General features: G+C 39.5%; 1 protein-coding gene across 1 annotated transcript in view; it reads left to right on the top strand.

Moving 5' to 3' along the window:
- Positions 1–16,218, top strand: part of GPR158 (G protein-coupled receptor 158) — a 211,523-nt gene that overhangs the window by 11,473 nt on the left and 183,832 nt on the right. The window contains exon 2 of the mRNA XM_074833759.1: positions 4,342–4,447. Coding sequence (XP_074689860.1) covers positions 4,342–4,447 — 106 coding nt within the window. The remainder of the gene's footprint in view (positions 1–4,341; positions 4,448–16,218) is intronic.

The following is a 16,218-nucleotide window of genomic DNA, read 5'->3' as shown; positions in this document are numbered from 1 at the left end:
GTTGAGTCGCCGTCCCTAGAGGTATTTAAAAGATGTGTGGATGTGTCACTTAGGGACATGGTTTAGTGGTGGAGTGGGAAGTGTTAGGTTAATGGTTGGACTTGATGATCTTAAAGGTCTTTTCCAACCTAAATGATTCTGTGTTTCTATGATTCTATGCATGCGTGAGGTTAGGGAAACCAAAGCCCATATGGGGCTGAATCTGGTGAGGGACATGAAGGGCAACAAGAAGTACGTACACTGGCAGCAAAACTGGGACTAGGGAGAATGTGGGCCTGCTGCTGAATGGGGTGGTAGATTTTGTGACAGAGGACGTGGAAAAGGCCAAGGTATCTGATGTCTTCGAAGTACTACAGGCTAATCAGCCTCACCTCAATCCCTGGGAAGGTGATAGAGCCAATCTTTCTGAAAACCACTTCTGAAACACATAAAGAGAAAAATGTGTTTGGAAGTAGTCAGCATGGGTTTCTGAAGGGGAAATACTGTTTAATCAACCCAATAGCCTTCTGTGTGTAGATGACTGGAGGCCAGTCACTACTAATATGCCCCAGGGGTTGATACTGGACCCAGTTCTGTTTTAACATTTTCATTTGGTGGTCTGGATGATAGGGTGGGGTGTGTTTTTAGCAAGTTTGCAGATGATAAAAATTAGGAGGAGTGGCTGAGACCAGATGGTTGTGTTGCCATTCAGGAGGACTAAAACAGGCTAGAGAAATGAGCAGCCAAGAACCTTGTGAAACTCAGCAAAGGGAAATGTCAAGTGCTGCACTTGTGGAGGAATGGGGGCTTAATGACTGGAAAGCAACTTTGCAGAAAAGGCCTGGGGGGTCCTAGTGCATACCAGAGATGAACCCCCAATGTGTGCTTGTGGCAAAGACAACTGACAGTCTCCTGGGCTCTGTGAGAGGAAGAGCATTGCCAGTGGGTTGAGGGAGATGATCCTTCCTCTTTACCCAGCCTGATGGGGCCCCATCAGGAGTGCTGTGCCCGCTTCTGGGATCCTCAGTACAAGAGCCATGGATGTACTGGAGTGAGCCTAGTGAAGGGCCACAAAGATAATTAAAGATTGAAGCAACTGACAGACAAGAAGGGCTGAGAGAGCTGGGACTGTTCAGCCTGGAGAAGAAAAGGCTTCAGGGGAATCTTGCATGTGTAAACACCTGATAGAGAAGTGTAAAGGAGACGGAGCCAGAGTATTCTCAGGGGTAGTCAGTGAAAGGACAGAAAGTACAGGACGCACAAACTGAAATACAAGAAATTCCATTCAAACATCAGGAAACTTTTTTGGCACTGTGAGGGTGGTCAGACACTGTAACGGGTTTCCCAGAGGTGGTGAAGTCTCCATTGTGGGAGGTATTAAAATAACCCAGCTGAACTGAGCCTGCTTTGAGCTGGTGGTTGGACTGGATGATCTCAAGAGGCTTCTTCCAATGGGAGCTGCTGTATGAATCTGATTTTTACATCTATTTTGAACAAAATAATAGTATCAAAGACTTTTCAACGGATACAAGTTATTTAGTCAGTTCTGATGTGAAAAATCTGGAAGTACATTTCCTTTCTTTCCAGACCTGGCTCTGAGCTTTAGGATGCTATCCTGCTTTCTACCTCTTGGCCCACTAGAACATGCCACTAATTCTCCAAATAGTAGTGTGTCTGGTACAAGGCCATACTCAAATGCTTGCTCAGTGTGCTTGCTGTGCGTGGTTCCTCTGTCTTGTATGTGTTGTCTTTCTCACAAGTAACTTCTAGGTAAGTTTTCTTTTGAAAATCTTTATATTCCTTTATACTGACACTGTGCTTCTATAGGTCCTGCTCATGATACCACACAGCAAACTCTTAAGGTGTTTCTGCTCTAGCAGTGATTAGTTTACCCTTAATTTGCAATCTGTACCCCTCTCTTTGTGGAAGTGTCTGTATAGGGAAAGGGAATTTTCCTCTCCTACCAGTTAAAAACAAAATGTGCACAAGGGAAAAGCTTTCCATTTAAAGGAAATAAAGACCTACTTCCCTAAGGTGCTTGAGAGTCTCCCAGGTGAATCTGTTGCAGTTCTAATAAGGATGAATCATCACTGTTTTTCCTACTGTATAAACTGATTTCTTTAGAGTAGTGAGAATGATGCTGATGCTTGAGACCCTTGCCAAGGTGATTGGTGTATAACATGAACTGGAAGAGCAAGGAATAGTGTCAGTCCTGGTCCTGCTGCCTGCTTTGTGCCTGTATGCAGCCATGGTGAGACTATTCACTTGCAGAACAGGTCCTATTCCCAGCCCACTCACTAATATTTATGCTCAGAAAGGTCCACAAAATATTAGAAACCTACCTGGCGAGATCTGCATGTGACCAGATGAGGAAATAGTTACCTCTACTCCTGTGAGCATCTGAGACAAATACCTTGTTATCAGGTTAAGATAGGCTTGTAATCCACTGACATCAATGTCTTATAAAGAGTTAGTCTGTACAGAATGGTGGTTTTTCCCCTGAGGTCACTGGTCACCTGGAACGTGATAAAAAACAGTTCATTGGGGTGGAAGTGTAGTTTTAGTAGTCCCTGGAGAAGCTGCTGTTCAAAACAAGAGTGGAAAGGCACAAAGCTGTAAACTAAAAATATTTCTGAATATTCTAGAAGTGTGGTGTGTGCCGTTTCAAATTGAACTTGCTAGAGCCAGCACTTATATATTTCAGGTAATTTCTAAGTGTGCCTGGCATCAGATTTAGATTCTAGGCAGGAGATGGAGGATGAAGTGCATCTGTACTGTCTAAATTCCTACTGGCTATCCTACATAATTTCTTAATCGTTCTTATTCAGATCACTTAAATGATGTGCTTGTGTTTCTCCAATGACTGTATAGCATGTCTGAAGATGAATGTCCAAATATAGCTGTTGTGGACACTTTGCACTTGGTTGTACTAGGGCCAGGTATGAGGGAGAAGTATTGTCCTGGTTTTGATCAAGCTTACTATCTTATGAACAAAATCAGAACCATCATAAGTGGCCTCTCAAATGTATGGCTCTGTAGCTCTTTTGTTATTATTAGTGTTCTTATATATACTGAACTTTAATTAAAAGAGGCAACACACTTTGATGTGGGTTGTTCTTGAGTTAGAGGTTGGGCCATGCCCTTGGTAGTCCACAGCCTGAAGGGAGGGATGATGGTGTTTGTGGGAGTTCAGACTGTGGAAATCAAAACTTTTGTATAAAGTGACTGAAACAGTTGACTTAAAAGGAATGGTACCCTAGATTTAAGAAATCAGAACAGAGTATTCATCTGTTATGAGTTCATGTAATGATCTAACTATCAAAAGTTGCCTACTGATGTTTTTGCTAAGTCCAGACAGCAGCGAAACAGTCACAGATACATGCTCTCACAAGGTGATGCTGTAGATGTTGTACGTCCAAAGTCATTCTGGAGGTTATTTTAGAGAGAATGAGGAAATTTCTGTGGGCTTTTTTCAAGATATGCAACTACAGTCTTACAGCTCTTTTTTTTTCTTTTGGTGATTTCTGAGTTGTTTATAAAATAGAGCATTGGCTTTGAAACTGGGTTGTTAGCTTTTCATTCAAAAAAATTCTGAGGGAAACTGTTGATGATGAAAACTTGAGTGTTCTTGGCATAGAACGAATACAGTTCAGACAGTGCTTGAGGACCTGTGTGTGTAGGAAACGTTTTTCTTTTTTTGGTTTCATGGACATCAGTGGCCTACTCCTGGCTTGTGCTGCCCTTCTGATGTTCTATCGGGTATTATACCAGTGCTGGCTGGCAGAGGTGGGGAGAGGGGTTTGGATGCCTACTGGAGGAGGGTGCTGAGCTGCCGAGGAGAGGCCTGAAGTCACTGGAGGTTGGGGTGTCTCTGGGGAGAGTACAGAAAAAAGGCTTTTGCCAGTTGTTTTGGCAAATAGCATTCCTTGGAGCAAAGGGGAGGATGTCATGGGGGTGAGATGTAGTGCCTGGTAAAGTACTCGAGGTCAGCCGGGGAGGTTGCTGGCTTTGGAAAAAGTAGTGCAGGTTGTTCATTGTATTTTAGTTCTTTGATGCATTGTGAAATGTGAAGGGCATTAAATTGTTTGAGTGTACAACTTACTCTTACCTGCCGTGTTACACTTAGTGTGTTAGATTTACCGAGTTCTTGTCATAATACATCTCAGTAAGGTCTAACGTAAGAATGTATGTCTGCAATTGTGGCTTCAGGAACACAAAACTTCTGTTTTTTCATACATTTCATCAAATTCTGTATTTAGAAAAAAATTGTAGTTCCACTTTGCAGGCTACAGCATCATAAAGAATCACTAAGAAACTATTTCTTTAGTCGCTGTGTTCAAGGCTGTTTTTCTCTGTTTTCAGAGGTGTTGTCAAAGTTGACATCAATCTGCAGAAGGTGGACATTGACCAGTGTTCGAGTGAGGGATGGTTCTCGGGGACGCACAGGTGTCATCTCAACAGTTCTGAGGTATGTCTGTCCCTAAGGGACTGAGCTACGCTTCAATAACAAGTGTTTCCATTATGTATACTTTTTTGTAGTATAAATGCTATCTATTTTATAGACTTTAAATATGTTTAAATGGTTTGTAGGCTGAAAAAATCTTTCTGCGCAAGGCTTTACAGTATGCATGAGTGTCAGGAGTGCCTGCATTTCAGAAATATTGGTGTTAAATAAAACAGAAGCCAAGTTATTGTGCAGAAATAATAGCTATAGGAAAAAAGAATATTACCAGTGAAATGATTTATTAAGTTCTGCTTGCAAGTAAAACAATTATTTTGCACTCAAAATAAAACTAGGCTTTTAATGTCAGTGTCACTTTTGACTGGACAGCCTTGCAAAATACAGTAAAAATAGCTCAAACGCTAATAATAATTTTTCAGAAAGACATGGGCTTTTGGTAGAATGATACAGGTTAACAGGCAGAATTGGATACTGTAATTCTTTCTTAATAGAAATGCCAACATTTTCAGAGCTGACTAAATGCTTCTGTTCAACTCCTTCCTGCTTCCCCTTTCTTCTGAAGGTCTCTGTCTGGCTCAGTCTGTCAGCATATCATAGAACATTCAGCCTGGTCAGTCACATGTGTTCAATGAAACTTTAAAACAAAATACATACAGTGATTTTTCATTATGGCATATGATGTTGTTTTCAAAGGCACCCATTTGTGCTTTCAGAAAGGACAATTAAAATGTAACGAAAGTGGTGGTTGTCTACCAGAAGTTAGGAGATGTTTGCCTAGCGTGTTATAAAATGCCAGTTTATCAAAGCCAAATCTAAATTTAGGAAGAGTTGGTTTTCAATTAATCTACTAATATTTTTGAGCAAGAAAAACTCAACTCTTTTTGTAAACATCCTCCTGGTATTTTTCATCTTTTTTCTTAAAATTAACTTGAAGCGAGAAATCAAATAGTCTTTATCAAAGACTAATTTTAAATTAAATATTTCTGCAAATGGAAAAAAAAAAAGATTTTTGTTGTCAAGTACTTTTTGACTTCTGAATTCAAGGGAACACTTTTTAAATCTCTCATGTTTCTTCCTAGAAGAAAATACTGTTTCCCATGAGATTTGGTAAACCTTATTTTTTTAATACATTTTAGTTATCCTGAATGTGATTATATATTTTGACAAGTGCTCCTCCTTTTCCTAAAGTCTTATGAGCAAAATAGTCAGCAGAGGGGTGGGACTGTAATTTGCATCTCTTCCTGGACCCAAGAAGAAAAAGGAAGAAAACCCCCTATGAGAAGACTAAGAAAAAACAAGACAAAAGTAAAATGGGGAAAATGGAGAAAGGTCAATGGTGAGACTTAATGCACCTTTGGTCTGTTTCAAAGCCCATTGTTTGCTGTAACGGGTTCTGAATCATGCTCTATATTCTCAAATATAGGAAAACAGAATCCGAGTTGAACCAAACTGGATATAATTCCATGATTACACTTCCCTTCCAAATCAAAGTCCTTAAGAGTGTGTCCTGGAGAGAACAATGCAAAAAGCTACTCTCTCTGGAAGAATTTGTTGGAGAAGGGGGGGAAATAAAAGGATTTTTTTTCCACTCTTTACAATTAATTGTCATGGGAGTAAAAAGTAGTTTTTATTTCTCTGTAGAATTCACTCTGATTATGAAAAGGGGTTTTCTTCATGAATATGACATTCAGTAAAATCTACCTTCTATTTCATTATTGCATGAGGCAAGTGGAATGTCATTTAGGAAACTGAGTGCAGAATTTCATTCTGCATGAAAGACAACCTTAACTGTTACAGAAAGTTTTCTATGACTTGCAAAAAACATTTTAATTCCACAGTCTTTAGTGTCTCAGTGGGCAAGCTGGAAAATCTCACCTCTATGATTTAGTCTCTTGGTGTGCATGAGGAACTGAGGTGGCTGTCATGGACCACGGATGCAAAGATGGTGCCTCCACCAGCTTTGAGCCAGGACCGCGTTCCTGGCATTCTGGGTTTCACTGTTGTGCTGAGAGGGTGATGGGTGCTTCCTATCTGCTGAAGGAGAGAATAACATTTCTTTTACTTAAAATATACATTACAGAATGGTTCTTCATGTTGGGATTCTGGCGTGTGTTGTTGTAAAGCTGGCTGTGCTCAAGTAGGTTTCTTTGCAGAGCTTTTATTTTACTAGACTCACTTGCACTGTTGTTCTTACTTTTTTTTCCTGTCCCTGTTTATTCTGCATAGTTTTTTCCTTGTTCTTTAGAGCTAACAAAGACTGCTCCACATAGTTTACAATAATCTTTTTTTTCATACAGCACTTTTGCTACTGTTGAGTCCAACCTGATATATCAGTATAAAACCAGAGCTGCATTGTGCTGTTTTGACAATAGGAAGCACTACATTTGCTGATGTTACAAAGGATGTTTTGTTTTTCATACTGGATGGTTGCATGTTTTTGTTTTAGTAAGCCTACTGCCATGCTGTAGTCTGTGAGTTCCTGTGATGCAAAAAGGAATTAAAATATACATTCTAGGGCAGAAGTTCTTTAATGAGTGATGCTGTATATGTGAGAGGGGTTCACATTCACACCTTAAGGTGTTAACAGCATGGGTAAAGCAATGAATGCCACTTCATGAGTGGCTTTTCAACTTGTACGTAGAGCAAAAATCTGCCAGCTGTTCTTCCTTCTCCATGGCACTTACTAGAGTATTATATCAACAAGGCTCTCATGGCTGAAAGAAGAATATATAAATAATACACACCTCCCCCAAAATGAACCTTGCAAGCAGAGGGTGCCTTTCCTTATTGCACCTGAAGAGGATGAGACTCCTTGCTTAATAACAGTGACCCTGGGGATGGGGAATTGGTGGGAACAATCCATAAAGAGAGTTTCTCTCCTTTTACGCTATGGTCACCACTTTAGGAGAGTTCAGCCTGGGGACTTTTCTTTCTTTACAAGCAGGTCCCATACGCTGCTTTTCACATTTGTTTCATTGGATCTACCCTGTGGAATAAAGATAAATTACACAGTTGTGCAACAATGCTTTCCACACAGTTTGCATTATAAATGCTAATGAAATGATATTCCCTATCCTCTCTTTTATCATCTTAGAGGCTGATACAGAAATATCTGCTGACACTGGAATGCTCCACCCCAGATTACAAAGTCTGTCTTCAGTAGAGTAAGGAAGAGAATGGAGATCTCTGATTTCCGGTTCTGCTTAAGTTAGACCCTCCTTCCTCTCTTTAGTTTTGTTAGGTGATTTGAGTATTTAGCACAGCATAGCCTTTCTGCAAACTGTTTGGTAAGTCTTTGCTATAGCGAACTTCTGATTTGGCTCTGAAAGTCTGTTTACTGCATAGCCCATACTACGTGGCTGGGATACTAATGCCATTAAATCTAAGGCATAAAGCTCAGTATTTCAGAGATACAACTCCCCTCTTCCCTAACACTATGAAAGCATAGCAAGTGACAGAGAAGGGGAAGGCTGTGACTTAGGGAATGGACAAGAGCAGAAAAAAAAAAAGGGTTACTAAAATGCTTCTTTACTTGGTCTTATATTTCAGTTAATTTATACTGGCTAAAATCTACTAGACACATAGCAGACAAATTTTCTTATTTTCTGTGCTGTCCTGAAGTGTTTATCTTCTAAATAAAAACCAATTGGAAAGAGGGAGATAGAGGTGCATTACAGTGAATGTAAACATATGGTAAACCAGTGGTTTGTATGTGGTAGACAGAAAAAAGGAAGGAATGGATGGGACCCACCTTCTACCAGAAAGTAAAGAGATTTTTGTTGAAAGTACTGTATTGCCTTCATGTGCTCTGACACAATCCCCAAGAGATGATGTTAACTGTGATATTGGGATTTGGCTTTGGAAGGTCATCAAGAGTGACCTGATTATGTGATGAAATAGTTGTAGTGCTAGTCTTTGCTTGAAAGAAAAATAGTATGTGGTTGAGCAACTGAAGAGTATTATGACTCAAGTACATACACAAATACACAAAACGTTTAGCCATGTTCCTCCTTTACCATCTGTCCTTAGATTTAGGTGTTCCTCAGGAGGTGGATTGGCAACTCTTAAATATCTTGCTTTATGGTGCCCTCAAATTGAATACACAACAAAAGCAAGTGCTGGGAACCTTAGATTCCCTGTTTTTAAATTGACTACCTAAATTCCTAATATTTTTTTTTTCCTAATTTGTTCTCTCTTGTGCACAGGACCCTGTGAAATCCCTGATTTCATAGTAGCATAGATGAACTGGGAGAACAAGAGTGCCCTCCTTCAACCTCAGGATGACTGGAAACTTCGTGGTCTAATTAGGCAGGAAGTTAGGTGAGACTTTATACAGGAAAGCCAAACTGCAGCAGCAGCTAAAGTCTATTTCGGTTGTGATTTTTTTCTGGTTTTGGTTTTTTTCCCATTTGTATCAACCAAAAAGAGGCTGACGGCCAGGTGTTCTTTTCTTGACCTGAGGGAAGAAGGGACAACTCATGGTGAAGCACAATGCTACATTCTCCTTCCTGCCCTCTCCCTTGACACTCAAATAGAGAACAGTTTCCCTGAAAAAGTACATGGGCAAGAGATGTCGATTCTGTGGGGCTGCAACAGATGAAGCGGGTAATCCTTATGGGTCCCTTCCAACTTGAGATATTCTATGACTGTATCTGCAGGGTTAGGAAAAAATAAAAATGAATTGGGTAGAGATCAAAATTATGCAGATAATTTTGAGATTAACAAACATAGAAAAAATATAGTTACCCAATAACAAATCCGAAGTAATTTCATTGTACAGGCAAGTCTGGTTATGGGGGTAAGAAAACGTGCATTTTTACCCTGTTTGAAACCTTTGAAGATTTTTCTTTTAATATTACATTCCTTTCCCATACATGCTGGCAGCAGCTGCTGGTGCTCTTAGTAACACCTTTAGAGTCCTTGTTGAGACACCCACAATAAAATCAGGGCTGAAGAGCATCTGAAGAAATCAGCCAGCATAACCTGTTGAGCTTGGCCAAACGCTTCCAAGCAAGTAGCATCGGTCTGTGAAAAATGGCAGTGGACTCCATGCTGTTCCCCCATCCTTAATGAGACTGCCAACAGCTTGCAATGCAAGGCAGGCTCAGCTGACATTCCTTTGGGTTTCAACAGTATTCCACAAATGACAGCATGTAAAAATATCTAGAGGGAATAAGAGAGGCAGAGTAAACAAAAAAGCTGCATTGCTGTCTGTATATAGTGTGTGTATATCTGTGTTTGTAGAAGGAAAGATGCATAGGCCTACTGTGTGTGTATTTATTCTGCACAAACACAAAAACCAGTTGAGAATGGAAAACAAACAAGCAGTACAGCCAAAATTTATTTTCTATTGTTTAGCAAAACATTTGGGACATCATATTTTATTATACTGTATGTAGCATTACAGACAACCAACAAAAAAGGGGGAGGCGGGGGCTGAATAAAAATAAAATTGTAATGGGAACCGAGTTGGGAGAGAGGAAAACCAGTGCTTTCCAGTTTTTTCAAACTGATGCTTTCCAGTGCCCTTGTCAAACTGGGAAAAGGCTAATAATGAACATAATCTGTGGGAGAGGAAGCATGACAAGAGATTATCATCCAAAATCATAACCCAGTGGGTCATATTCAGTATCATTGGTTTTGCTTATTACTTGCATGTATCTTCTGTCCTGTCCATTAGGAAAAATGCAGTCAGGATGAGAAAAATTTGAAGAGAAAGCTGCTTGGTGATTCAGTTGGAGTGAACAGTGTTTATGGAATGTAGTTAACGTCTAATTTGGAAATAATCATCATCTTTGGGAGCTACAGATTGCATTCAAGATAGGGCAAGAGAAGTACCCAATCCAGGGTAGAGAGCATATGTCAGGGTATATTTTCTCTTGGAAGAAAACAAGATCTTTAGTGGTAGAGTACAAATACTAAATGCTGTATCAAATCCTGGGCTAAAGGGGCAATCTAAGACAGAAAGCAGAGTGGCTTGGTTCAGTACACAGATAAAGAAAACATAGCCAGTACTTCTTGGATTCAAAAGCAGAAAGGTATATCTGTTCTCTTGGACTGATGGCTGCTCACACAAGTCAGTGTATTTGAAGAGCATGCAGTAGACACAAAGAACATTTTGGATGCTATTTTAAATAACTTTGCATCATCTGCATTCATGGGAAAAGTCTCCTTATGGCAGTGTACCAGATCTAATCTGGCACTCCCCCAGACACAATTACATAAAATAAGGTGGAGGTTTGTCAGAGCTTTCAGCTTTTCAGATAAACAAGGTGCTATGAAAACCCAACTTTCAGTGTAAGGAAGAACCAGGTTGCTTAGCTATAACCTCTTTGCTTTTTTAGAAAAAAATTTAGATGATTCTGTGTTTTGCAGGAGCTAATCTTGGTTATCAATGTTTTCTCCAAAAGAAGAAACCCTTTGCAACAATTCCTTTCATCCTAGTTAGCAGTGTTAACCTGAGCATTTAAATTCATCTGAGTCAGTTCTATTTGCTGCTCTTCTCCTTCCCCCAGAGCTGAAAAGTGAAAAGCAGTAGATGATTGGTTGAATGATGCTGTCTGACAAAAATGAAAATAGCAGGGAGGTGTTTGGTTTCTCTTGCAGTTGACAGGCGATGATAGCATTGCATCAATTACCAGTTCTTTCAGATCTATTGATACAGCTTTCAGATCTTTCTCTGCTGAACAGAGCATCCTGTTAAGCAATGCCAATTAGCTGAATTGGTGGTTCTCCCCATTGTGTTTGGGAAGGAAAGAGGTGAGTCCCAGAAGTTTAGTTAGCTGGGGGGACATGGACAAAATATACCTGGTGGGAGCAAAGGGGAAGTTGCAGAGAGGGGGATGGCGCAGGGAGGAGCTCTCCTCTGGAGCAAGACTGAGAAACTGTCTGTGACTGGGGCGAGATATGGAAGATCAGGGTGTAGTGGGAGCCACGGAAAACCTTGCAGTAAGAAGCCTGGGGACTGTAGCCAGGTTGAATCGTTCTCCTTTGGCAGGCTGGCTGTGAGTTACCTTCCCCAGATGTGAAGTAGCAGTAGCTGTATCAGATCTAGGCACAGCTTCATTCAGGGCTCTCATTTGTTATCGCTACATTGAGGACTGTACAATATCTGAAAAATGTCTCTAGTAGCATTAAACACAATTAGATACATACAATTAGATAAATACACAGCATTTTGGTATCAAAGCATCTGGTCCATCCTATGTGAGATTTGATATGCTTATCATAGAAGATACACAAGTACTCCCATATCTTGTGTGATAATATAGACTATTACCCCATCTTACAGCTGGAACACAGAGGCAAAACGATTATCTCTAAACTGACAGACACCCTGACTCAAATTGAGGTGTGATCTCCGGGCATGCAAATTACCGTCTGTACAGTTTGGTTTCTGCAGAAAGGTACACCGAGCATGTGAGCTGAAAGGGAGTCCTGATGTGCACCAGCTGGGGCCTGGGATGGATCATCTTCAGAGTGTGATTTTTTTGGGGTGCATTACAGCATGCAACCACCCCACACTTCAGGTACTTCCAGGAAGAGTTAAGCATCCTGATATATTTTTGAAACCTGTGTTTGCCCAGCTTTGTAGTTTTCTTAGTGATCTGATTTGTGATAGCATTCTGGTCAAAAATGAAGCCACCCAAACCTCTCTTAGCTAAACACACTGTTGCTGCACTTGCTGTCATTGCAAAGGACACCAGCTTCCTATGAACTGTGCAGACTCTGTTCCTGGCTTGCATAGTTCGCTATCTGCTTACTCAGGCAATATACTGCAGAGGGGTTTTTTGTTGTTAAATACGAAAATTCTGCTCACGCACATATTCTACAGTTAATTATTTTTGTTGAAAAAGCATGGAATTGAGAAACAGTAAACCCATGGAAAAAATGTTGTCTTATTCCTCTTTTTCGATAAATTAAAATTAGATTGAAGAAATGTTAAACATCCCAAGATGAAAAACTAGACAGAATAGCTGCTGAATCTTCATATTCAAAGCAATGTATAGAGCCATAGTAATAGCCTTAATGGAAACAAACTCATTTAGTTTTATTTTTGGAACACAGTTTTATAGCACTAGACATTCAAATACCTTAATTTTTGTTGGTGACTCCTGGTAGGAGCTGAATGTATTTTTGCAAATGAAAAAGAACTGCTTTTGGTTTACCTATGCTTTTGTTTAGATCCCAGTAATTCATATGATTTGTTCTTCTAGTTTGCATTTGCCGGTACTGTAAACTGATGACTATCAGGTCATCCATTTGCTGAGCAGCAGCTGGTCTAGAAATTTCTGTCTTTACTAACCTACTTAATATCTTCTTTTGTCTATCTTCATTGCTTTGTTGCCCTGTGATGTTTTAGGTCATGAATATATTAAGCACCAATACTAACATGGGAATGCAGAACATCTGATTTTTAATCTTTATCTTTCTTCTTTTCTTTTTTATATTTTGGCTGGTTTATAAGCCATTACTGAGCTTTGTTGTATTGCTGCTTTTCTTTCTCATTCATCTCCTTTAAGGGTTTTACTCTTCTTCCTGTCAGTGAATTAGTGAAAGAAAAAACAGTTCTCCTCAACATCTTATGCATGTAAACTTCTCAAGATAAAGAAGATATTTGCTGTCTTTGACTCCTCCTTTACTTGGAAGAGATGCTGAGGAAAAGTAGATATTATTGTAGAGACAAATAAGACAATTTTGTGTTTGTAATACTGCACTGTTTTCTTCTTGCAGCAGGATCAAAATTCCTCTGCAGTTAAATTTAGTCCCTAGGATTACCCCAACTATCATTCGCAGGTTTCCATTTACTTGCATAAAATAGTAGGATTTTCTCCACTTTTCCTGTCAGAATATAGTAGTTACTTTTTTTTTACAGCACCAATTCCATCTAATCATTCTGTTAACTTTTTCATCTTTCAAATATGGTTGGCTGGGGAAAAAAATATTCATGGAGTGGTATAACTGTGCATTCTAATTTAGGCGAAGTGAGTCCTGTAACTTTCATCTAAAACAGTTACGGTCTTACTCTTACATTTGAAAATAAAGCTAACTAGGTTGGCCTGACCTGAGAAACAAACTGAGCTTTCTCTATAGCTGATAAATTGAATTATTTGCAAATATTTTTTGGTGTGTATGTGTTTATATATACATTTATTTACAGTTATTCTGTGTATGTGTGTGCATATGTATGAACATCATAAATGCACATGCATGTCTATATATACACATGTATATAGGGAACTGTGAATGACTTGGTCGTTTGCACATAGGAATTCTGCTAGAACTGTTCTGTGATGAGATGTTACAGAGGCTGGGGAGATACTGGTCCTTGTCTTGTACCTAACCCCATGCACCAGTACAGGCTGCGGAGCTGAGTGGCTGGAAAGCAGCTTTGCAGAAAAGCCTCAGGGGGGCCTGGTGGACATCAACTTGACCATGAGCCAGCAATGTGCCCTTGTGGCAAAGGCGGCCAACATTAGAAGGCCCAACCTGGGCTGCGATAGGCCGAGCATTGCCAGCTAGTCAAGGGAGATGATTGGTCCTCTTTACCCAGCCTGATGAGGCAGCATCTGGAAGGCTGTGTCCAGTTCTGGGTTCCCCAGTTCAAGAGACATGGATGTACTGGAGTGAGTCCAATGAAGGGCCACCAGAATAACTAAGGGTTTGGAGTGCATGTTGAACGAGGAGAGACTGAGTGGAGCTGGGACTGTTCAGCCTGGAGAAGAGGAGATTTGGGGGATTTTATGTGTGTGTAAATACCTGATGGGAAAGTGTAAAGGAGACAGAACCAGACTCTTCTTGGGGGTAGTCAGTGACAGGACAAGAGGCAGTGGGCACAAACTGAAACAGAAAAAGAAAACTTTTAATACACTGTGAGGGTAGTCAGACACTAGAACAGGTTGCCCAGAGATATGGTGGAGTCTCCATTGTTGGAGGTATTTAGAACCTGAATGTACGTGGCCCTGGGCAACCTGTTCTAGCTGAGCCTGCTCCGAGCAGGGGTTGAGACTGGATGATCTCCAGAGGTCCCATCCAGCCTGCTGTGTGATTCTGTGGTCAGCTCTTCTTTCATCTTTCTCATGATTTGTTTTTCCTGTCTGATTTATATCTGGAGAATACGGTATCCCTTTTGAACTTTGTATTTTCACTCTGTTTTATTCCTGCTCATGTCAAGACTCTTCCATTGTCAACTGCTTTTGCTCACCAGTCATTTCTTTTAAGCTTCTCATAAGTGTGTGAAGATGTGCATGTGAGTTTTTTGAGAAATCATTTACTTCTGATGTTTTTTTCTGTAACAAGCTCAACACTTCTGTCTCCTGCTACAATAGAAGAAATGGAGTAAATATATTCAGATTCTTATTTTTTAGTTAATAGCTGCAAACATATCTACTTTTAGAACTTCAGAAGCTGATTTAGTAGAGATAACACTAAGATTTTGAGTGATGATACTGGCTTGCTACTTGGGCTAAGGTTGAAATATTTTTATCCCTTCATATATATTATCTAAGTATCTAATGGTTAAATCTTTGAAAAGGGGGAAGATCTGTAACATAGGGTAGTAGGATTTATTTGGATAACATATGCTGCATTATAAAATGTGAGTTTTCTAAACAGAATAAATTAGCCTAAAATGTACAGGATACTGTTCTAGAGATTGCTAGAGCTAGTCAGTAAATTGTTATCGACTTGTTTGAAATTATGACGTTTCAATACTTGTTTTCATCCTGAAATGGAGTGAAACCAACACCAGCAGTGCATTTTCCTGAATTAATGTTTTAAAGTATTAATTTGGAAAGATGAAAATACGTATTTCAGGGAGCTGCTCTGGGAAATTGTATAATTTGAGAGACTGATAAAACTTGATTAAAAATGTCCATTAGTTTTAATCCTTTCTTATGGAGGAAAAAAAGAAAAAGAAAAGCCCTGTTGTGTGGTAATGGAAAAACGGCTTGGTGATAACAATTCTAGAAACCTACCTAGCAGTCAAAGCCCAACCAATAACATGGCCTTTTTTCCTCTTGGAAGGTTTAGAAACTTTTGATACTGTTTGTCTAGTTCCATCACTAATTATATCTATCTTACACCATTGGATAGTTGTTGTGTTTTTTAGCTCAGCCAAAACAGCTTGTCTCTCTTCCAGGAAAGGAAATCAAATAAAGCAGCACTCCAGAACTTGTAAACTTTTACAAGACATGATAAAACATCTTTATATTCCAATATGTACAAGACATGACACAAATTGGTTTTAAGCATGTGAGAGCAAACATTTGCCCTGTAGAGTTTAAGCTCCCGAATTTCATTTTGTTCCAGAGCCCTTCAAAGTGAATACTGCATTACACTAGCTGAAGGAAGCATCTCTTGGTAGTTCAGTTAGACAGAGTTTTTATATGGATAACTAATATTGCTTGTTTGAAATAAATGTCTAAATAAAATGCTCCAATCATCCTGATATGAATCTTCTGGAATATTTTTGTGAAAATCTCCAAGACTGATTTTTTTTTTTCCTTGGTAATGGAATGAAGTTTAATTTTGAAGTTTAAGTTTTCGTGCAGAATAGGCCTCCATAATAATGATTGCTTTCTAAGGGACCACTTTATTGATACATAGTGTGTGTAATTGTAAAAAAGCAATTTTTATGAAGTATTACTCAGTAAGCCACTTAAAGAAGAATTATTTTTATAGGTTTAATATGTAGTTCAGTTGTGTTTCATTTCTGTAGGTGATTGAGAGTTGCTTTTAATTATGCATCAGTGGATTTTTCTAGCTGCTTTCTAACA

Source organism: Strix aluco, chromosome 1, assembly GCF_031877795.1.
Source record: "Strix aluco isolate bStrAlu1 chromosome 1, bStrAlu1.hap1, whole genome shotgun sequence".
Classification (NCBI taxonomy): domain Eukaryota; kingdom Metazoa; phylum Chordata; class Aves; order Strigiformes; family Strigidae; genus Strix; species Strix aluco.
Note: the sequence above shows the minus strand (reverse complement) of the source record. Positions and strands in the feature narration are given on the sequence as shown.